Source organism: Centroberyx affinis, unplaced genomic scaffold (genome assembly GCF_046629955.1).
Source record: "Centroberyx affinis isolate AG114_WGS23_722 - 3 ecotype Tasmania unplaced genomic scaffold, CSIRO-AGI_Caff_v1 ptg001064l_1, whole genome shotgun sequence".
Lineage (NCBI taxonomy): Eukaryota > Metazoa > Chordata > Actinopteri > Beryciformes > Berycidae > Centroberyx > Centroberyx affinis.
Window position 1 is genome coordinate 120,001 of NW_027279614.1, and position 23,369 is coordinate 143,369.

A 23,369-nucleotide genomic window follows, 5' to 3' on the forward strand; every position below is an offset into this window, starting at 1 on the left:
ATACTGCTGGGAGTGTGACACACACACACACACACACACACACACACACACATCACACACACACACACTCACACACACACACACACACACACACACATGCTCAGTCAGAGCTCAGAGAACATGAAGATATTAATGGACTCACCAGTTCTGCTCTGCTGACATTGCTTCCATACAAGACTGACTGATGGAGCAAAGAAATAGATATAAATACATAAATATACATATATATATATATTGATAGTAGGTTCTGTCTGGCTGTAAACCAAATAATGAAATCACACACACACACACACACACACACACACACACACACACACCCTGTCAGATAAACCTGTTCCAGGGTGCGACTGATTTTTGACGCCAAATACCGCTTTTTTTTTTTTTTTTTAAAGCTGCCAATAGCCAATATTTTGTGCCAATATTCAATATTTTCGGGGGCTGAACAGACTCTGGAGCCTGTCGATCGCCCGGGTGCTGCCTCACAGAGAGAGAGAAAGAGAGAGAGAGAGAGAGACAGAGAGAGAGAGAGAGACAGAGAGAGAGAGAGGGAGAGAGAGGAGAGAGAGAGAGAGAGAGAGAGAGAGAGAGAGAGAGAGACACAGAGAGAGAGAGGGAGAGAGAGAGAGAGAGAGAGACAGAGAGAGAGAGAGAGAGAGAGAGAGAGAGAGAGCGTCCTGAACCCAAACACAGGTTCAAACTCCTCACCCTGCTCATCCTCATCCTCCACTTCCTCGGTTTACTTTTTTTTTTTTTTTTGACATCCAGTCTCCATCTTTGTCCCTCAGCCTCTCTGTGGTGTTTCTGCTCTGCTCCTCCCACAGATCACCTGTCAATCAAACAGTGTGGGTGGAGCTTGGGTTTTCTGTCGCTACAGTTTGAGTTTCTCTTCTCTCTGTCTGTTCAGTCATGGTGGCTATCGCTGCTCATGCTAACTACCCAGTTCTTCTTCTTCTTCTGTTGATTCCAAACAAACCTGGAAACGTAAAACGCATCACTTCCTGTGCGGCAGAGGATTTTTCCCGGGAAAGAGCGACCAGACACCAGCTGTTTAGAACGGACAGAGGAGAAGCTTTATGAACTGGAAAAAGTTGGAGAGTCTCTGAGTCTCTGAGTTTCAGACGGATCTGAAGTTTGTATTTGTAGTTTGAATGTTTTCTCTCTTTGTTTTGCTTTAATATTAATATTTATTCTCCTCTGGATGTGACGAACAAGTTGTGAATAATTCTTCTGATAATAAAATGTTTCTACCGGTCATCAGTGTTGTTCATTTGTACATTTACTCAAGTACTTCAGTTCAGTTTTGACCGGTTGCACAAAACACATTAAGTTTTCTCCTTCAGTATGACACTTAAGGCTTAATTTCTCCTGAGCTGAGGGACTTCAGGGTGTTGCACAGAATCCCTTATAAGGTTTCCTTAGTTAAGGAAAAACGTTAAGGCATTTACTGCATTGAAAGAGATTTTACAGCGGTAAAATTCTACAGTTTCCATGGAGACGTCTCACAGAGTTGGCCGATAGATAGTAAAAAAAAATGGCAGAAGAAAAGAAGACAAGAACACCAAATTGGTCAGAGGAGGAAAAGATTATACTTCTGGAGGAATACAATAAAAGAAAGCACATGCTAGAAAGTAAATTTGATCCGCAAATAACAGCAAACAGAAAACAACGAATGTGGGAGGAAATTGCAACGAAAATTAATTCAAGAAGTCTGGTGAAGAGGTTCATCCAAGAGGTCCAAAAAAAATACGACAACGTCTTCATTTATCGCCATAAACTCGGCCATGTTGTTAAGATAGAGTCAGAGGGACCTTAAGTTTTTTTCCTTACTTTGGTTGCTAAGGTCTTTTGTGCAACGGTTTAACTAACTTTAAGGGACTCCTTAAGTATAAGACCAAGATAAGGAGAAAACCTTAAATACTTACGTGAACATTTTAAGGAAACCTTAAGGAGAAGACTTAAGGGTGTTTTGTGCAACTGATTTTATTTTAAGGAACCTAAACTCGGACTTAAAGGAAAATCTTAACTTAAGGTGTTTTGTGCAACGGGCCCCTCTTTCCTGAGTATTTCCATCCTGTGAGACTTTCTACTTTTCCTCCTCTACATCTCAGAGGGAAATCTTCTTCTTTTTCCTCCTCTACATTTATCTGCCGGCTGGAGTTACTAGTTACTTTGCAGAATAAGGTTTTACATCAAAACATACGATCAGCTCATAAAACATGTTGCATTGTTAGAGTTTAAACTGCCCAACAGTATATGGAGCAGTTAGACCGACAACATTAAAATACTTCTGACAGGTTCATGCTTCAATAATTGATATACTAGTGACAATGAAAAGTAATGGATGATCAACACACCTCAAAAATGAAATGCAGCCTTTAAACTGAATTGATTCTAATAAGTCACTGTGATCAGATTCCACACAAATATGCATGAATATATTATTCTATATATTCTTATTCTTAGTATTAGTATTAGTATTATAATCCTCAGTGGAGAGTTTTAGTGTCCCATGATGGTCTAAATGTTGTTTCAGAGGCTTTTCTGCCCTTTCTGGATTTTTTTTTTGCATGAACATGATCAAATTTAAAGTACAAAATATCAGTATATAATATTTTACTGAAGTAAACTTTTGAATGCAGAACTTTTACTTTTAATGAAGTATGTTTCCATTAAGGTGTTGCTGCTTTTACTTAGTAAAGGATTTGAGGACTTTTTCCTCCACTGTGCCCATTTGTTGTTTTTCTTACTCGTTTCCACACTTTATATCCAATTTATTATTTAATTATGGTATTATACTTTGTAAACATTGTTTTTAGAAAAGTGCTATACAAATAAAGTTAATATTATTCTTATTATTAATGATGCCTACACACACACTCTCTCTCTCTCTCACACACACACACACAACAGAAACATACCTACACACTCTTTCACATAAACACAAAAACACACACATTTTATCGCACACATACACTCGAACACACACTTCTACACACTGTTTTCTCTCTCTCTCTCTCTGTCACACACAACCTGTCTCTGTCTACATACAAACACACACACACACACATTACATCTCTCTCTCTCACACACACACACACACACACACAGCTGAATACACTCGGTGTTTTGGAGGTGGGTCGAGGTGAGATCATCGTGCTCATAAAGTGGCGCCTTATGCTTGGCACCGAGCCACGTAATCACACACACACACACACACACACACACACACATACACACACACACACACACACACATACACACACACACACACACACACACACACAGGCTGTGTTACCGTACAAGGCGTGTCGACAGAATAATGAGAGCTGCATGACGACCTCGCTGAAAGCATGGCTCATTAGACACACACACACACACACACACACACACACACACACACACACACACACACACACACACACACACACACAGAGTCATAGTTTCCATGTAGTAAGGGCATTAATTTCATGACTTGTTGTCACTCAGCAGACTTTGTTTTATTTCTATTTTTTATCCCTTTATAATAAATTTAATGTTATTTGGAAAGTGAATCTACAAATAAAATCTACAAACCAGTAATCCCTTAAAATACCCTTACGTTTACAGTAATTCACCTCTTAATTCCTGCAAAATCCCCTTAAAATGAGATAAGGGAGTTATTAATAGAAGAGACCCCATCAAAACCTCCTTAAACTTCCCTAATTTAATATAAAATTCAGGGAGACAGGAACTTTCCATTAATTTCCACTTAATAACCTGTAAACCTGCACAAAAGGCATGAAAAAATCCCTTAATTTCTAGAGTCTCTGTGAATCAACTCATGAATAAATCCCTTATAAAGCCATGATACTGACCTTACTTTACTAAGCTGTTATTTTTAATGGATAATTAATGTTTATGTGATGAGAAATGAAGGAGATTTCAGGGATAAAATGAAGGAGTTTGGTTCCGTAGTGAAACTTCCTCTGCTCCCATCATGCTCTCTGCTTTTTGCGGTCTATCTCCTGTGTTTCAGACTCTTTGATGTGTTGATTCATGACTCTGATCCTGCTGCTGCTCTTATTGTTATTAAATTACAGAGGTGAGACCAAGTCAGCCTCGCTCGAGTCCCAAGTCAGTCTCAAGCCTTGAGGCACAAGTCTCAAGTCAAGTCCCAGGTCTAAACGTACAGATCACCAAGTCAAGTCCAAGTCATTAATGTCAAGTCTCAAGTCTAAATGTAGAACAGCAAGTCAAGTCAGGACCAAAAGAAGTCAAGTCATAAGTTAAAATTAAAATTGTGACTCGAGTCCAAATCCTCACCTCTGTTAAATGATTAAAGTTTGTCTCCTCACTATTTTTAATGTATTGTTGAAAACAGTGGAGCCCAGAACAGACAGCAGCTTCTGACACATGTCTGGGTTCAGAGTTCAGAGTCATGACTGATAACAGAGAGAGGAAAACTAAAACGACTCGGCTGTTCTCCTGACGAGTCTGACTGACATGAACACTGCTACACAAATCCTGTTGCCTGGGTCCAGACCTTTGACTCCGCCCACTCCACTGAGTTGACTGATTCTGGTCTGGCATCGTGACATGAAACAGCGGTTTCTCAGGTCCAATGAGCGCCGGGGGAGGGGACTAACGATTAGCCAATCAGAGCCAGGGGGCGGGACTAACGCCGTCGTCAAGCTGTGCGCCGGAACCAAGGAGGAGTAACAACGACAAGATAGACGCTGCTATCCAGGCTGTTCTGAATCCATTAAAAGTCGTTGTACTTTGTTTTTACTTGGCTCCGTGTCGTCAAAGATGCTCTATACTTTCTGAACCGTCTCTGGTGTTGTCATGGCTACGCATCAGCGTCCACTTAAAATGACGTTAGATTCAGGCGGATACGTCGGTCTCTAGTGATTGGTTAGGGAAAATCGAATCCCCCTCCCCCACGGAAATCGGTCAGAGTGGAGGCAATGTCAGACTGAAGATGGAGATGGAGTGGAACGAGTTGACAGTTCTGTCTGATATCAGGCAAACAACTCACAGCTGTCTTCAGAAACAACTTTAATTGGCCAAATGTGTTTTACTGTAAACTCCGCCGGTCTGATTCTGGTGAAACCCGGAGGGAGGATCATCATCTTGTTGCTGATTGGCTGCCTGCTTCATTCCTGACGGACGACATGTGGACTTTCTGCTGTTTAAGATAAAATAATATAAAGTGAAACCGAAATGATTCCTGTGGGTCAAATGAGATCAAATCAGATGAGTAAGAGCTGGAAGTTATTTACAGGCGGCAGACCTTTCCCATGATGCATCACAGGTTCCGTCCTCCTGGCGCCGAACCTCCAGCTGCTCTCATCAGTCACCTCACTGTTTACTTATTTTATTTTTATGACACTGATGTTTAATTTTAGTTTTTTGTGTCAGACTACTTTGTACTGTCAAAACAAAGAGCCGTACAAATGAAGTCAATTATATATAAATATATACACAGTATATTTATAGTCTGCTGAATCCAGACCAACAGAAACCAGTTTGGATCTTTAATGGTTTCCAGTTCCCAGTCCAGCAGCACTGTGTCTGTCTCCTCCTGCTGGACACACAGCAGAACTGCAACACACAGTACAGTCTGTTTCTCCATTAAGGTTAATGGACAGGATGGTTTGGTACAGGCACTGGTCTGGTAAAGATCTATTCTATTCTATTCTATTCTATTCTATTCTTTTTTTTAAATGTCTGTTTATTGGTATTTTAGTTAACAAACAAACAGTAAAACGGTAACAGTAAAATATTCCAAAAACAGTACAGAGTTTGCATACACAGACACGCATAAGAAAAAAATTAAAAAATAGGACACGTACACTTACATATACAGTATACAGTATAAATATCAATCAAGGTACCAAGCTGCTTTACATGATTATTCTATTCTATTCTATTCTATTCTATTCTATTCTATTCCAGTAAACATCCTTGTCAATGTCCAGCAGCTCTTCACAGATGAAGAAGATGAAGTTTGATCTGAATCTTCAAATCTAATTTCTCCTTATTACATCCCATCATGCACTGGGGCGACCTGCTTCCTCAGGCAGTAATCATCATCATCATCATCATCATCATCATCACACCAAACACCTATAAGAGTTAGTATTTGGTTGTAACAAACAGTAGAGAAGTCCTGAGCTGCAGTCTGAAAACAGACATCTTAACAACACGAGATCTCATGTTCTGAGACTGACTGACTGTCTGACTGACTGACTGACTGACTGACTGTCTGTCTGACTGACTGACTGTCTGACTGACTGACTGACTGACTGACTGACTGTCTGTCTGACTGACTGACTGACTGTCTGACTGACTGACTGTCTGACTGACTGACTGACTGACTGACTGACTGTCTGTCTGACTGACTGACTGACTGACTGACTGTCTGTCTGACTGACTGACTGACTGACTGACTGTCTGACTGACTGACTGACTGACTGTCTGTCTGACTGACTGACTGACTGACTGTCTGACTGACTGACTGACTGACTGACTGACTGTCTGTCTGACTGACTGACTGACTGTCTGACTGACTGACTGTCTGACTGTCTGACTGTCTGACTGACTGACTGATTGTCTGTCTGTCTGACTGACTGACTGACTGACTGTCTGACTGACTGACTGACTGACTGACTGTCTGTCTGTCTGACTGGTTTACTGACTGACTGACTGACAGACAGCAGAGCAGGATGCAGTGCTGAGATGAAAACACTCGACTCAGTTCAGTGAAATAAGACAAAAACAGAAAGTTTGGCTTCATGCTTCCTGTGATGGATTCTCACGAGCGCTGCTATCTGAACAGAGGAGGTAGAAGTACACAAACTCCCTACTCAAGTAAGTAATGCAAATACTCATCTAAAAATATACTCTGGTAGAAGCTGAAGTACCATTTCAAATCCTTTACTCAAGTCAAAGTATAAAAGTACGTGGACTTAAATTTACTTGGAGTATAAAAGTAAAAGTCGTTCTCTAAAAAAGTCATTTCTAATGTTCTAAACTGGTTTTCTGTTGAGCGTTCCTCTGAATCCCAGATGAGAAAGAGTCTGCAGCTCAGATCAGGAACCTGAACCCTAGCAGCTGAATTCACTAACGTTAATTCTCTCTCTTGTTGCTTCTCTCTCTTGTTGCTTCTCTCTTCTTCCTGTTGCTTCTCTCTCTCTCCCTTTCCCTAATTTTTGGTGTCGCTTTGCTGAACAAGCAGCCGATCACATCTGGCTCTTGATCAGCTGTTTCCAGGATGGAAGCCGTCAGATGCTGAAAATATATATATTTTTTTTTGGAAAATCAGTCGATGATTTCCCGAGAGTAACGAGTCTGTTTTGAAAATGTAGTGAGTAGAAAGTACAGATTTTTCTTTTGAAATGTAGTGAGTGAAAGTAAAAAGTCTTCAGTGAAAGAAAAACTTGAGTAAAGTACAGATACTTGAAAATCTTACTTAAGTACAGGAATGAAGTATTTTTACTTTGTTACATCCCACCTCTGTATCTGAACCATGCTGACTGTGTGCAGAAACACAGGAAGCTTAAAAAACTGGGAAAAACAGGGAAGCTCCTCCATCTCAAATGACAATCCATTTTTCTTTTCAACTTTTTTTCTTTTTCAATCCGTTGCAGATGCATTGCGTTGCGATGAAAGCAAATAATAATACTAATAACAATAACAATAATAATAACAATAAAATAAATAACGAAAAGCAATAACTATATTCTGTATTTGATTCTGATCTTATCTTTTTCTTCTGTTCATATTTGTTATTGTTTTTTTATATACCATTTATATAACATACTGTTTTTATTGGTTTCTGTTGTGTTTTGTTATTTCTGTCTTTTAACAAAGTACACAAGCAACCACCAAGCTAAATTCCTTGTAAGTGCAAATATACTTGGTCAATAAAAGGATTCTGAAGTGATGGATTCATTTAATTTTTTTCAACCAAAACCTCCACTTAGTGTAGCAGCTAATTGCATTTTTGTAGGAAAATCTTTCACAAGTGGAAAGAAGTACCAAAATTGGCACAAATACTCCTTGGGGATTGTTCTTTTGATAAAACCCATTAGCCACGCAAAAATCAAGATGGCAGCCACTTTTCCAAGATGGCCACCATTTCCGGCCCGGAAATACTATTTATTTCTGTGGCAGATCTTGTGGACTGATCTCCCCCCTGTTACAGAGAGTTGCCAACAACGGACCAAGTGTGGATGCAAATTTGAACGCCGTGGAAGGTGCAAATGCTACAGCTTTGGTCTTGCCTGCACAGCATTGTGTAGCTGCAGATTAGGCTCTGTTTCAACCCAGAGCATAGATTAGTTGATTATACATGTACATTTACTCTAACAGAACTGTTGATCCTGGAATGTTCAGGTCAGATTACAGATGTCTTCAATGTGAAAAATATACATTGATCTTAAAGTGTTCAGATTATACATGACTGCATTTTACATTTTGTATGTTATATGCTACACAGTACAAATTCTGTGTACAATTGTAGCCAAAGGATCATATTCATCTCCTCATGTGCAAATAAAATGACAATTTTTGTACATCATTTCTAATAAAAGTTTTGCTGAAATAATGTTGTGTTTATGCATATTTTTCACATTACTTTTAAAAAATATTCTGAGTAAATGGCAGAAGGAGATATACAAATGATTTCTGATGTATAAATTTACATTTTCCATAGTTAAAACCTGTCATTTGACACCAGAATCATCAAAATCAGCCCGGACAATGAAATTCTATGGTAAAAAAATGGCTGAAATGGCAGCCATCTTTAAAAATGCCAGCCATTTTGAAATTTACGTGGCTAATGGGATTTTTCAAAGGAATGACCCTAGAGGTACACTCAGTAAAGTTTTGGTGCTTCTTTCCAGATTTGAAAGATTTTTTTGCTTATCTGCTGTACTAACTGGAACTTTTTGCAGTGAAAACGTTTGATCAGTGACTCAGCAGATACAACAGAAGTTTATATTGTATTAAAACTTCTGATAACATTTGATCAGTTTCATTCAGTTGTTCATTTATACAGGAAAAAAAAAGGTTAAAACACCATAAAAGGCATTTAAAACACTTTGGGCCCGTCTGCCTGTCCTGCAGCAGCAGAAAGAGGAAACAAAGAATTGAAAAGGGATTGAAAAGAGAGATATTTAGAAAAAATATATTTCAGTATACATCTGAGTCACGGGATCTTCTGTCTGTAAACTTCTGTCTGCAGCAACATGAAGCTTCACAGCTGCATCCTGTCATCCTGGACAATACAGCTGCTAGAATAACTGACACATGTACAAAATATTAGAAAAATCTTCCTCATATTGAGCTGCAGTCGTTTCCACAAGTTTCCATCTCAGTTGCGTCCAAAGTTTAAAATCCTTCTGTAACTCGTCTGGCTCTCTTTATCTCCGTCTCCTCCTTTGTGATCAATATAGATTTACTGAGGGAAATCAATGGATAATGGATTTTACCTGGATTCACCTCATCAGTTTGCTTCATGAAAGTGTCCCTGATGTTTTGGATGGTCAGTGTAGAAGCCCGTCCCCGGCTCCTGGGCCGGATTCACAAAACCCTCTTAAGAAAAAAAATCTTCTCAAGTGTGATTTTTTTTCTTAACTTTCGTACGATACAAAAAAATGCTATTCTCAAAAACAGTTCTTATATATTTTCTTAACTTTCTTCTTATGTTTCTTCCTAAGAAAAAACTTAGGAATAAATGGTATTCTTGAAATGAAAGTTGTCAAATTTGTTCTTGATTTTTTTCTTAACTTTAAGACGGCCCTTCACCTGTCTTAAAACTCCTACAGTGAAAAGGTAAGCCTCTAATATCATATATTTAAACACATTTTAGACAAGTAGGTTATAGTTCAAAGTCTTCATAGGTTCCCCTACACCTAACATTAAGATGAACATTTATTGTAAAGCTTTATTTGGTGTAGGGCCAGGTAGGCCTCTGTCTCATGTCTGTTGGAAATAAGATGCAAATTTTACAGTTACCAACAGCAACCAATGTTTAAATCTTTGCTCTAGTTGCTCTAAATAGGTTTTTCCCCAATTGTTTTGTAGATGGAAGCACTTTGGGTTGCCTCCTAGCCTTGTCTCCTAGCCTCCTAGCCTTGTCTCCTAGCCTCCTAGCCTTGTCTCCTAGCCTCCTAGCCTTGTCTCCTAGCCTCAATGGCAGTAAGCCTAAAGTTTATTAACCAGAATTAATTCAGGCCCTATTTTGAGAAGTTCTTAAGTTGGAAAATTAAAGAAATTCGTGAGAAATGAGACTGTTACTAAGAAAATATTGAGGAATTGCACTTTGCAAATTTCCTCTTATGTCATTTCTTAAGATCTGTCTTAAGAACACATCGGTGGATCCGGCCCCAGATCTTTTATCTCCCTGTGAGCCGCAGCACAGTCTGAGACCCTCAGGCAGCAGGAACCTCCTGGTTGTTCCAAAGTCTGGAGTATCAGGACAAACGCGGACCGGGTCTTCGCTGTCTTCGTCCCCAGACTGTGGAGCGCCGGCCCTTAGAGATCAGGCTGGCAGCTCAGTATCGTCCTTCAAAACCCTTCGGAAGACTCACTTTTATGAGCAAGCTTTTTTTTTCACCTGTTTCCATGCACCTTACTCACTGCCCTTTACTCTGTTGATAACATGCATGGTTCTATGTATCTTTAATTTAACTTTATTCTGTTTTTACACCTCCGCACCGGGGACAGCTGAGGCCGAGGTGTTATGTTGTCCGTACGTACGTCCCATCAAGGATGAACTGATTAGAATTTGGTGGTCAAAGGTCAAAGGTCAAGGTCACTGTGACCTCACAAAAGACGTTTTTGGCCATAACTCAAGAATTCATACGCTAATTATGACAAAATTTCACACAAATGTCTAATAGGATAAAAATGATGAAGTGATGACATTTTATATCCAAAAGTTCAAAGGTCAACTTCACTGTGACATCATAATGTTTTGCTTACCACTGTAGCTGAGAAAATGATCTTGGGTCATTCTACAAAAACGGTGGAAGTGATGTCACTTACTTTTGCAGACACCAAAATCCTTTAAGTTGACCTAATAATCACATTAATTATATATGTTCAATAAATAAAGACTGTCTTTGCAATGATAAAACAAAGTTTATTGGCGGAGGCATACAACCGTGAGGCGGTTATTTCTAGTTATTCTATTCTATTTTTTAACTGTCTATTGTTTTTTACTGGTTGTGAAGCACTTTTTAAACTTGTTTTAAGAAAGGTGCTATACAAATAAAATTATTAGTATTATTATTATCATTATTATTATTATCATTAATATCATTATTATAAAGGTGGAAAACGACGCGCTCCCAAACTGGACAAATGAGCAAAACACTGGAGGAGAAACAACTTGTACAGAAAGTAAGAAATTTATTGAAGCTTAAAGTCTCCATGAAATGAAATCCAGTCCTTTACTTCCTGGAGTATCTTTAATGGTGACATCATCATGACATCATCGTGTACCAGGAGGCGGGAATAAAAACCACAGCCAATAAAACATCACAGATGTTTGAACAGTCCCGCCCCTCCGCTCCTCCCATCCAATCAAACTGCCTTTCTCTCCCTGACTGATCTCCCATTGGTTTAGACTTCTGACTGATCCCTCCCTGCGTTAAGCCCCGCCCCAACATCCTGTTTCAACAGGAAGTACATCACATTAAGGAAGAAAAGATGCTGTTTCACAACGTCTTTTTAAAAAAAAAAAAAAAGTGTTTTCCTCCTCTGTTGTTCTGCTCGGTCCGCTCAGAGCAGCCGGCGTCTGATTGGTCGCTCGGGCCGTCACTCTTCCTCGGCTCGGCTCAGACTCGTACGCCGCCGAGTCTCGTCCCTCTTTTCCATCTCTTTGTTTGCGTCGCCGTCTGCTGCGCCCGGGTCATCAGCGGCGCCCGGGTCATCAGCGGCGACCTGGGCACCAGCATCACCCTGTTCACCTGCTGCTGCTGCTGCAGGAGCGCCGCCCTCGTCGTCCTCGGTGTCCTCGGCGTCAGAGGCGGCGGCGGCGGCGGCGGCAGCGGCTCCTCGGGCCTCGCCACCCTCACGGTGTTCCTGCCGTACAGCCGCCTCTCGTACTGCAGCAGCTGCTCCCAGAAGCCGGCGTTGAGGCGCACGACGGGCCGGCTGTCCAGGACCCAGCGGTGCGCCCGGCTCAGCGTCACGCCGCGGTAACGCATCAGGTACGCCATCACCAGCGCCGGCGAGCGGCTCATCCCGGCGGCGCAGTGCACCAGCGTGGCCCCCGCCCGGTTGCCGTGGATACGCTCGGCCACGCGGTCGAAGTGGTCCCCCAGCCGCGCCCCGGGCAGGTCGCTGACCGGCACGCGGACGCACTCCACGCCCGGGTACACCGGGCACGCGTGGCTCAGCGTGGCGTTCACGATCAGCGTGATCCGCTTCAGAGAAACCAGCGCCGGGTTCAGGGAGGCGTCGGCCCCGCTCAGGAACAGGGTGGGGGTGATCTGAGAGACGGACATGGGGGGGCTGGGGGGGGGGAGGGGGGAGGGGGGGGGGACAGGTTGGTGTTACTGTACTTGTGAGGACCTTCCACCTTCCACTGGCTTCATTCATTCAAACATTAGAACTAACAATACTACTGCTGTGAGATAAACAGTCAGCTCCAACATGGACTCATTTGTTTACAGTCATTAGACCAAGATATCACAATTAATCTCATACATAATACATTGATGGTTAAATATGATTCACATTGCACCTTTAAATCTAATTTCTTCCCTTGCAAATCTCAGATGGCAAAACTTCCTGTGTTAAAACTGTCAGTATTCATTTGATAATGATATATATGCAAATACAGCAGAGGAGTGACCAAGTCAACTTTGCTCAAGTCCCAAGTCCAAGTCAAGTCCAAGTCATTAATGTCAAGTCTCAAGTCTAAATGTAGAACAGCAAGTCAAGTCAGAACAAATCAAGAGTCCAGTATCAATTTAATATCTTAAAGAAAACTAAATATCTAGGACTTTTCAATGCAATATGGTTTTAATAGGATAAAAACTTGGTAAGAGCATCATGAGTTTGATTTCTATAATCAGTTTCAACTTCAATAAATTCAATCATTCCATACAAATTCAGAAAACAGAATTTAAATTCAGTCGTCTGCTGGAACAAATCTCATCACTTTCAATCTGAGTCATTTACACAAACACAAGATCTCAAGTCAAGACTTTAGAAACCTTTTCAAGTCATCAGAGTACAAGTCAGAGTCGAGTCCCAAGTCACCAGAACCCAAGTCCAGTGTGTTACCTGGTCCCTGGTTCCTTCAGTTTGGTCTTGATTATTCCTTCCTCTTATCGCTGCGCAAAGTGAAGGAGTGGCCGCTGACACACACACACACACACACACACACACGCACGTACACACACACACACACACACACACTCCCTAAAAGGCTCTGTGTGTCAGCCGGCCAGCCAATCAGGCGACAGGGTTAATTTTAGGGCCGGCAGCTGGAAGCCTCGTCACGTGACTCTGTCTGACTTCATCAAACAGCAACATTAAAAAATCCAACTGTTTGGTTTATATCATTAATAATACTAATTAATAATACTATGATAAAGCTATAATAGAACATTAATACAGCTTTTTTGTAATTAATTCCACTTTATACAATTTTGTTTATTTTATTGTGTTTCGTTTTATCTTATTCTTATTTATTCTATGTGTTATATCTGTAGTGTCGTGATTTTTATCTATTTGTTTTATGGTGTTCATGGTTTATTTTCTTGTCATGTGATACACTGTGAAGCACTTTGTAAACTGTTCGAGAAAAGTGCTATATAAATAATGTTTATTATTATATATTACATTATTGTAATGTTTATGAACTGATGGCATGCAGCGGGCTATGAGTCTATGAGTCTGGTTTAAAACACTGAGGTCCAGCTGCTGTGTGTCATTTTTAGGGTTTAGATCCTGATTGGTGGATACTATTGGTGTATGGTGTATGTGTATTGGTGTATTGTGATATGTGTATTTTATTGTATTTCCATATCTGTAGTGTATTGTGGTTTTATGATACTGAAAGCTGTATATTTTAATTACACTGTACATGTAAAAGCCCAACTGGGGACAAGAGTTGAAAATTAGCAATATGTTAAATTGCATCGTCCCTATCAAATAAAATTAATATATATATATATATACATATAAAAATTCAGGTCTGGTGGTTCATTAACACACAGTAAACCTGGAAACATAATTAGGAGCATCTTCATTCACAAATCTAAATTATTTAATTCATTTGTTATTGACTGATATTCTTGCAAATGAAGATATTTATACAGCAACAATAATAGCAACTGTTAATATGTTATTAAACAAACGGACAGTTAACTTCAGTTTCTAACTTCAATAATCATTCTGGTGTTGTTTTCTTTTTTAACCTTAATTCATTTCTCTCTCATTTATCTGTTTGTAGGCTATTTATTCGTGAAAAAGAACAAAAAATCCCCTACAAATATTACACAAACCTTTGGTCTAGATTACCTACGTCATCAAAATGCTGCAGGTATCATGACGTCATCAGTATTTTACTTCCTGACTCCAGCACTGCAGGGTTTGTCAACAAACACACAGCGGACCTTTTGGACCAGCTCGTCTCTGCTATCATGGCGGAACTGAACCGACAGCTCCAGGAGTATCTGGCTCAGTCCAAAGGCGGAGCGAAGACCATCTCCCAGTCCGGCTCCAGCTGCAGCGTCGCGGTGGACCCGGACGAGGCCGAGCCGGTGCCCGGCAGCTGGTTCGGCCGTTGGTCCAGCCCGCTGTCCGGCCGCGGCGGTCCGGCGGGCCAGAGCTCCGGCGGCGGCGGCGGCGGCGGCGGCTTCTCCTGGCCGTGGTCCGCCGAGCCGGACCCCTGCCTGCCCGGCATGAGCCGCAAGCAGCGCCTGGTCGCTTTCGGCGTCTGCATCTCGTTCTCGGCGCTGTGCTTCGGGCTGTCGGCCCTGTACGCCCCGCTGCTGCTGCTCTACGCCCGCAAGTTCGCGCTGCTCTGGTCGCTCGGCTCGCTGTTCGCGCTGCTGGGCGCGGCGGTGCTGCGCGGCCCCAGCCGGCTGCTCGGCTTCCCCACGCCCGGCGCGGCGGTCTACCTGTGCGCCCTGGGCGGGACTCTGTACGCGGCTCTCAGCCTCCACAGCACCGTGCTCACCGCGCTGGGAGCCATCCTGCAGATCGCCGTCATCGCCGGGTACGTGGTGTCTCTGCTGCCCGGGGGGAGCGCCGGGATCCGGTTCATGGGGGGAATGGCGGCGTCCGCCATCAAAAGGACTGTCACCGGGAAGACGATGCCGATCTGACCCGGAGACCTTATAGGACCAAGCCGGACAGATGTAACTGAGCGGTGGGTGCTTTATCCACCCGGCCGGGGTGACAGGACGGACCGAAGCAGAAGTTCCCAAAGTGGGGTTCGGGGTCCCTGAACTGACGTGTTCCCAGCAAAAATGAGGAAGTTTAATTTCATTATTGTTTCATTTATTTGCAGTCAGCACAGTGAGGATGATGTAATGTCTATTCTGATCAGAGGCTTCACCTGCAGCGTGGACAGTTCTGTATTAAATCCTGTCCAACAACAAAAACTCTTCTCACATGTGGATCAAGTCAAGGTTTCATCAGATGCGGATCCTTCATCTATTGGATGAGAAAGTGTTAGGGAAGCCCCGAGCTGCAGGACAGAGACGCTCCGCAGCTCTTGTTGTTCACAGGGGACCAAAACCACCAAATAACTTAGAAAACTGTAAACTGCAATCTGTAAAACTGATGGGTTGGGTTTTCTTTTTCCACTACTGTAATTTTAATCAATAAAATGGACTTGAGTGAAAGAGTTGTTTGATTACCAAAAAAGCCAGTGGGATTGTGGGAGGTGAAGTGGTGCATTGTGGTCCATGAGGGTCAAGATTAAAGGGAAGGTTCGGTGATGTTGGAGGCCGATCCTGTTCCTCTCTCACCAGGTTCCACTACTAAGGCCACATCCACACTAATACAGAAACCATCTCCATCCACACGAGCGTTTCAGAAATAATCTCCATCCATACTAACACGCCTGAAAACACATATCACATGACCACTCACGCACACTGGGCATGTGCGTGCAGGTGTGTAAACAGGAAGCAGATTGTCTACTCTGCGGTCGGTTGCTTAGTTGCAGAAAATACTACAGAGGAAGAACAGCGATGGTGAAAAGTACGACCAGAGATTTCACATGTAGGCAGTCGTAGCGTTATAAAATGCAGAATTTAACCGCACAACAGCTGGGAAAGGGTCATGTGATAGGGGCGTGACGAATCAGGGAAGGACACCTTGTAACTGATGAGAGCCAATCAGGAAGTGAACGTGGGCGTCTGCGTCATCGTTTTCAAAAGTCTCTGTTTCCGCCCGTCCGGACTGAAACGCAATCCCAGAGTTTTGGAACTAAATCGGGGTCAGCAGTGTTTTCAAAAGTCTCCGTTTTAGGGTCTGAAAACGGCAGAGCAGTGTGAACGCTAGGGGGAAACGAAGCTAAAAGTTCTGTGTTTTAAAATGAAAACGTATCAGTGTGGATGTGGACTGACTTCCAAAAGACAGTCCAGCTTGTTTAAGCCACAACAGACACACAGCAGGGTTTCCAACACGCTTTGCATGAATGAATGGAGATGGAGGCCATTTGCCTTGTTCAGTGGTTGACTGTAGTGTTGGTCAGTGTTGGTCAGTGTTGGTCAGTGTTGGTCCAGGCAGGTTGGCAAACCAATGATAATTTAAATTTATTGAAAAACTGTGCTGGCGTCTTTCCTAACAAACTGAAAACTGTCTACCTGTGACGCATATTAATTACCCACAGGTCACAACCTTAACAGGTAAAGCCTTTTCAAAGTAAAAGCACCTTCTTAATGTTATCCGTTACATAAATTATAGAAATGAACTAAGACAAACCAAACCACGGGCAAAACTAAACTTGCCAACATTATCAAATTGGCTTCTACAACTATCCCACTACTATAATTGGAGAGCGGTTTGTGTGTTTGTGTCCCACCATGGAAGAGAGGAGAGGAGAGGAGAGGAGACAAGGAGAGGAGAGGAGAGAGGAGACAAGGAGAGGAGACGAGAGAAGACAAGGAGAGGAGAGGAGGAGAGGAGACAGGAGAGGAGACAAGGAGAGGAGAGGAGACAAGGAGAGGAGATGAGAGGAGACAAGGAGAGGAAGAGAGGAGACGAGGATAGGAGGAGAGGAGACAAGGAGAGGGGAGAGGAGACAAGGAGAGGAGGAGAGGGGAGAGGAGATGAGGAGAGGAGAGAGGAGGTTATAAATTCTAGTAATATTTATTTGTATCATGTATTCTTACTCACTACAGCTGTGGAAGTTTATGGAACGGCTTGTAAGTGATTGTAAGATTTACAGCTTCATATCCCATTGACTTGTGCTAGCATTGCTAACAAATGCTAACAGGAGGTGGCTGCTGATTTCACAGAAACACAAACTCTAATGTAAAAACCTTTTGGCTCATTCTGAGACGGAGCTTGACTAGTGATTAAGAGGGAAAGTTTCTAAAATCACTGAACCTTCCCTTTAAGAAGGAGAAGTGGGAAAGTTTTCAACTTTCCCACAAGAAAAGAAACAAGAAAAAAAGCAAACAAGAATTTTTTTTTTTCTCCAGCACATTTCAGGCTCACAGGAATATTAGGTTCATTTATTGTGTGGGTGCTGTGACCTCTGACCTCCTTACTATTGGTTGTAATGTAGGAACTGAAGTTTATTCTGCTGTTGACTTGATTGGGAATCGCTCCGACTGGAAGCAGCAGCCAGGAGCCTCAATTGTCAACGTATTAGACCCTGAGAATTAATTTCCTACTTGAGAATTTCACATGAACGCCACTCAAAGTTGGACAATGAAGTCGGAAATTGAGAGAAAATTTTAACCTTGTGTATATAATAACCTTTAACCTTCTCAACGTGATGGAAAAATCAAGTTTTGCATCAGGAAAACACTTCTTATTTTTATCGTTTGTCTTCCTGGTTTGATTTTCCGACAAAATATCAGGTGAAAGCAACTCTGTTTAGCAGCCGACTGCGAAGTCCCGGATGTCGGACTTTCCCCAGCAGCACCTGAACGCACCATTAATCCTCACTCTCTTTGTATGGGAGAGAAAGCCCTGACCGGACTGTCAGTTTAATAAAGTCTTAGCTAATGGAAAACATACAAGCCTCACAGAACATGAGACCTTTTCCAATCCATCAGGGTTTACTGGTGAATTCGGCAAACATATAATCCACCAAACTGTGGTTACTTTATCAAAATATCAACTTTTATAATCCGGTTCTCCTGTTGTTCCCATAATCTTATAACAAAACACACTGGGGAGCAGCAGAGAGAAGTTTAAATCAGTTTTAACCAGTGGTGGAAGAAGTACTGAGATGTTTTACTTCAGTAAAAGCAGCAATACAACAATGTAAAGATACTCCATTACAGTAAAAGTCCTGCATTCAAAATCTTACTTAAGTAAAAGTACATAAGTATTGGCAGCAAAATGTACTTAGAGTATCAAAGTAAACGTACTCATTATGCAAACTGTCCCCATTTAGAGTTATATTTTTCATAAATTATTGGAATATTAATACTGATTTATTGACATACATGTACATGTAAGCAGCATTTTAAAGTTGTCAACGTGAAGCTAATCTTAACAATTTAGCTATACTTTTGGGCAGTCTAATCTATAACAATGCTATTTTATAGTTATTTTATAAAGATGATCAAATGTTTGAAATATAAAATATTGATCTGAAAAGTAACTAGTAACTATAGCTGTGAAATAAATGTAATGGAGTAAAAAGTACAATATTTCCCTCTAAAATGTAGTGGAGTATAAGTACAAAGTAGAATAAAATGGAAATACTCAAGTAAAGTACAAGTACCTCAAAATTGTACTTAAGTACAGTACTTGAGTAAATGTACTTAGTTACTTTCCACCACTGGTTTTAAAGTTGGTATTCTTTGCAGTCGGTGCTGTTTGGTTGGTCGTGTGTCAGCTGAATTCACCAGACAGCTGAAGGAGTTAGTGAATTTCCTCCTGGTGTGAATTAAAGCTAAAGTCAGATTCTACTGGGTTTGAATACAGAACTTACTGATAATTAAAGCGACACTGCAGCATGGAGTTTGACCTCCTGTTCTCTGCCATATAAAAGCAGAAATGTATAATGTCCAACACAACCTATAGGTATATTTTCTCTTTCTGATTTACATATAATCTTCAGGAACAATTTGCAGTGTAATATAAATATAGTCAAACAAAAACTGCTAAAGATCCATAAGGAACAATGGAAGGAGATTTGGAAGAAGCCAAAGCTCAGAAACTACGTTCAAATTAAAGAAGATTACTTCACAGAACCTTATATAGCATTTAATTAAAGAGAGGGCAGAGGTCCTTATGTGCTCAGTGAAGATCTGCTGCCTGACCACTGGCAGCTGAGGCAGGCAGAGATAAAGGTTTTCCTGAAGAGCTGCGTTTGTGTTTTCTGTGATCTTGGTGTTGAGGATGAATTTCATTTTGTGTTTCACTGTCCCATGTACAGTGATTTGAGGAATCATCTATTTGAAAAAATTCAGTTGAAGAACGCTGATTTGTTTTGGTTGTCTGAAGGTGAAATGCTGAGTCGGCTCTTTAATGAGGAGATTTTTGTCTTAGCAAGATTTATAGAAAATGCATGGCAGCTAAGACAGAGAACACTGTGTCCAACATAACAGGACATTTCTGTCATGGAAATTGAATGTTTTTGAAATGTTTTCCTTTTGAATTTGTGGAAATGTATATTATGATGTGTCATGTGGCCATCCTGGCTGTTGTTGCTGTCTAGTGTCTTGTAAGCCCATATGGGCTGGGCACCATAAGTGGTGCAGGACACTCAAATAAACATCAATCAAAAAAATATATATATATACAGTACTGTGCAAAAGTCTTAGGCACCCAAGAGTTTTTATATAAATTGTGTCTTAGATGTTTATTCATTTTTTTCTGCATTAGTGTGTCAATAGACTGCTCTTTATAATACATTTTTTGATATTTAAAAACTTTTCATTAATTATTTTGGAAAGCATCTTCGCTTTACTTTTTTCTTTTACACGTGCCTAAGACTTTTGCACAGTACTGTATATATATATATATATATATATATATATATATATATAGGTAAAGAAAGTCAAAGTATGAAACATCTTATTTCGACAGATTGTAAAAAAAACCCACACACAGACGGCAGATCTGGTAAACTTTGCACAAACTCTATTATAGTCTCATACAAAAATGGACAAAAACAAGAACAATCTGAAGACAAACTGTACACTTAGAAACAAAAGGAAGGCGACCTGGAGACAGAAGGCGCCCGGCGACGAGACGGCGTGACGATGCTCTCCATTATTTTACATTAAAAATTAAATAAATGGAGCGGAGGATCAAGGGAACGACACATTCTGCTTCTGCTGCCATCAGCGACGTCTGGCCGCCAAAAACCCACCAGTGTTTGTTTGTTTGTTTGTTTGTTTGTTTGTTTGTTGTTTTCAGAGGAGGAGGACGTTGTGTTTCGGGGAGCGGGAGCGGGGCGGGGACACGTTCCCCTTCCCGCTCCACCTGGGACATTTTCAAAATAAAATGTGAAGCGAGCGGAGAAGGTTTTTACACATTCCAGTCCAGCTTACATTAACATCTCAGAGTCTTGTGTGTGATCGGGACAGTGCGTGTGGGTGTAAAAAAACAACAACAAAAAAACCCCCCCAAAAAAAACAGTCGATACGCTTCCATTTCCGTTTCCACGTCGACTCGTCCGGCACAAATATTCAAACTTTTTTTTTTTTTTTTACATTTTTTAACAGATTTCAGTCTTTTCCAGGTGTGTGATTCTTTATGGTTCTTCAAAGTCGAGCTTGACGAGTTAAAACGTGTGGAAACCAAGATGGAGTCGCGCACATGAGGGAAGGAAACCGGCACCAGACACCAGCTGAATTCTGGGAGATTTTGGTGGCGGTTGCGGCAAGTTTGTCGACTTCACTACCGGCCGCCATCTGGAAGTCCTGTTGTGCTAAAAAAAAAAAAAAAAAACATGCAGCCGGCTGGTCAAAGCAGCTGGTAGATCAGGTTCAACCGACGTATTAGTCTGCCGATACTTCAGGCCGATATTGTCCTTTTATTAAAAACGGGACCTGGCCCAGTCAGTGTCGTCCATGCAGTTTGATTGATTACTTATTTATTGTAGAACTGATCGATACTACACTGGTCGTCTGTGGAAAGCCCTTAACCTGGATCGATTCTGATGAGGCGTTTTCATTGGATTCCTCACAAATATACAGTACTGTGCAAAAGTCTTAGGCACCCTAGAGTTTTTATATAAATTTCTTATAAGTCATAGATGTTTATTTGTTTTCTGCATTAGTGTGCCAGTAGACTGCTGTTTTTTTTTATTTTTTTTATTAAGAAACTTTTTATTTAGTTTTGAAAGCATCTTTGCTTTATGGATTTCTTTGCCATATGCCTAAGACTTTTGCACAGTACTGTACATGAATGTTATCATCAGTCTGGTTTCAGTGGAGAGTTGTAGTGTCCCATGATGGTCTGCATCTGTTCCAGAGGCTTTTCCACCCTCACAAGAAGACAAATTCTTGGCAAAACACTGCAACTTCAGGTCATTTTTCTTTGCCATAAAAATACTTCCAATTTAAATATCTCTTGAAAGTCGACACAAAATATTAGGCATCGGCAGCTTTAACGTCAAAAAAGCGTCGGTATCGGCGTTGGAAAAACCTTATCGGTGGAACTCTGCTGGTATATTTTGGGATTTACCAGCTACTTTGCCTCTGCTCCCTCCACACTGCTGACCAATCAGATTTGACCGATTCAGAAAACTACATCCCCCCCCCCGGTCTGTGGGCGGAGCTTGTCACCGTAGCGATCCGACACAGGTGAAGAGAACAATCCGTCCGATCCCAACGTCCAGACGGTTTTAAACCTCGTCTCCTCCGCTCCCCGAGCCTCAACACACACACACCGGGAAACACCGTCCATCCCTCTCTCCTTCCCTTCTTTCCTTTCCTCCTTCCTTCCTTCCTTCCTCCATACAGGCCGGTGGTGTTTCGTCCGTTTTTTTGGTCCCTGCAGTCCGTCTGGTTTTGGGCGTTGGAGTCGGGACAGGGTTCCTACAGTCTCAGATCAAAAATTCCCTACTTTTCTCCACATCTCCACTATCTTGATTTCAACATTTTGATTGCTAACGCTGCCGTTATCGCTCTCCCTCTCTGTCCGTCCGTGACTTCCAGAGCTGTTCTGGTGACGCCGCCATTTTGACTTACCACGGCTATTTTATTAAAGCACCAGTTAAAATGGCGGTTGTGTGTGGAGCTGTCGGTTGTAATAGTCGTGTCAGGATGAAGGAGGAAATTAAATGTAGCAGCAACAGTTTGTAACCCTAACCTTATCTTTTTCTCTTTGGACAGTTCGCCACAATGAAGTGAAACACTGAAATGCGTCGGTTCTTTTGTTTTAAGGGCAGAATACAGACTCGGCGGGTTCTGCAGACTGTAGCGCTGTCGGCCATGTTGGAGGAGTCGCTTCAGTCTGTTTTAAACATCTTCACTGTCAGGTTTGCTTGTTCAGTCTGTGGTTACAGTGGTCCGGGAGTCAATATGGCGGCGTCAACAAAACGTCACTGCAAGTCGAGGATAGATGAAGATTATTCTTAACAACAACAAATATCAGAGCATGAGAGACGACAAGACTCTGACAAACAGGGAATGTGGAGTTGCATGAACACCAGGACAGCACAGCAAGATTTTTCCATACTTTTCAAAAAAAATTTGTGCGATTTCCAAACTTTTCAAGAGCTGGAAATCACCAAAACTCTTTGTCCGTACATGTCCAGGCTGTCTGTCCTGTAGGAACCCTGCAGCAGGAGACGCAGCCCCTACCGCCCCCCCTCCGGGGCCCCTACCGGCCCCCCGCCCCCCCCTCTGGGGCCCCTACCGGCCCCTACCGCCCCGCGGTGCTCCTCTGGACCCTCCTCTCCGGGCGGCGGGGCCAGCACCCCCCCCTCCTCCTGGACCCCAGCCCCCCCGGCCTCCTCGCCCCGACGGACCGTAACCTCCCTCCTCCCTCTGAGGAGGCCGACCTGGAAGAGAGAGAGAGAGAGAGAGAGAGAGAGAGAGAGAGAGAGAGAGAGAGAGAGAGAGAGAGCGAGAGAGAGAGAGAGTTGGTATTGATCCGTCAACATCAGTGATGATCAGTGAAGACTCAAATCCGGTGTGTTTTGAGGTGATTTATGCCGCTGGTCAAAATAAGCTCATTTTGCTCTTGTACTTTAAAGCTGCTGCTTTATC

At 42.0% G+C, this 23,369-nt stretch overlaps 4 protein-coding genes across 4 annotated transcripts in view; 2 read left to right on the forward strand and 2 right to left on the reverse strand.

Moving 5' to 3' along the window:
- The window catches only part of LOC139647230 (erythroferrone), a 14,217-nt gene extending 13,008 nt beyond the window's left edge, over positions 1–1,209 (forward strand). Inside the window, exon 8 of the mRNA XM_071523096.1 lies at positions 1–1,209. This exon is cut by the window's left edge and continues 81 nt beyond it. Coding sequence (XP_071379197.1) covers positions 1–18 — 18 coding nt within the window. The 3' untranslated portion in view covers positions 19–1,209.
- Positions 1,210–11,786: 10,577 nt separating this feature from the next.
- Positions 11,787–13,310, reverse strand: LOC139647236 (dual specificity protein phosphatase 18). The gene is made up of 2 exons (XM_071523102.1): positions 13,285–13,310; positions 11,787–12,507 (listed from the first exon to the last, which is right to left on the reverse strand). The coding sequence occupies exon 2, from the start codon at positions 12,498–12,500 to the stop codon at positions 11,829–11,831; it is 672 nt and encodes a 223-aa protein (XP_071379203.1). The 5' UTR covers positions 12,501–12,507; positions 13,285–13,310; the 3' UTR covers positions 11,787–11,828.
- Positions 13,311–14,601: 1,291 nt separating this feature from the next.
- On the forward strand, positions 14,602–15,846 carry sft2d3 (SFT2 domain containing 3). Its single transcript, XM_071523104.1, has one exon. It carries the CDS (start codon positions 14,649–14,651, stop codon positions 15,333–15,335), a length of 687 nt encoding a protein of 228 aa, XP_071379205.1. The 5' UTR covers positions 14,602–14,648; the 3' UTR covers positions 15,336–15,846.
- A 7,166-nt stretch (positions 15,847–23,012) lies between these two features.
- wdr33 (WD repeat domain 33) overlaps positions 23,013–23,369 on the reverse strand; it is a 47,892-nt gene continuing 47,535 nt past the window's right edge. The window contains exon 22 of the mRNA XM_071523099.1: positions 23,013–23,161. Within this exon, the coding sequence (XP_071379200.1) occupies positions 23,013–23,161 (149 nt within the window). The remainder of the gene's footprint in view (positions 23,162–23,369) is intronic.

Excerpts from the sequence above, each read along its gene's own strand:
- LOC139647236 (XM_071523102.1), bottom strand. The coding sequence starts at position 12,500 with ATGTCCGTCTCTCAGATCACCCCCACCCTGTTCCTGAGCGGGGCCGAC.
- sft2d3 (XM_071523104.1), top strand. The coding sequence starts at position 14,649 with ATGGCGGAACTGAACCGACAGCTCCAGGAGTATCTGGCTCAGTCCAAA.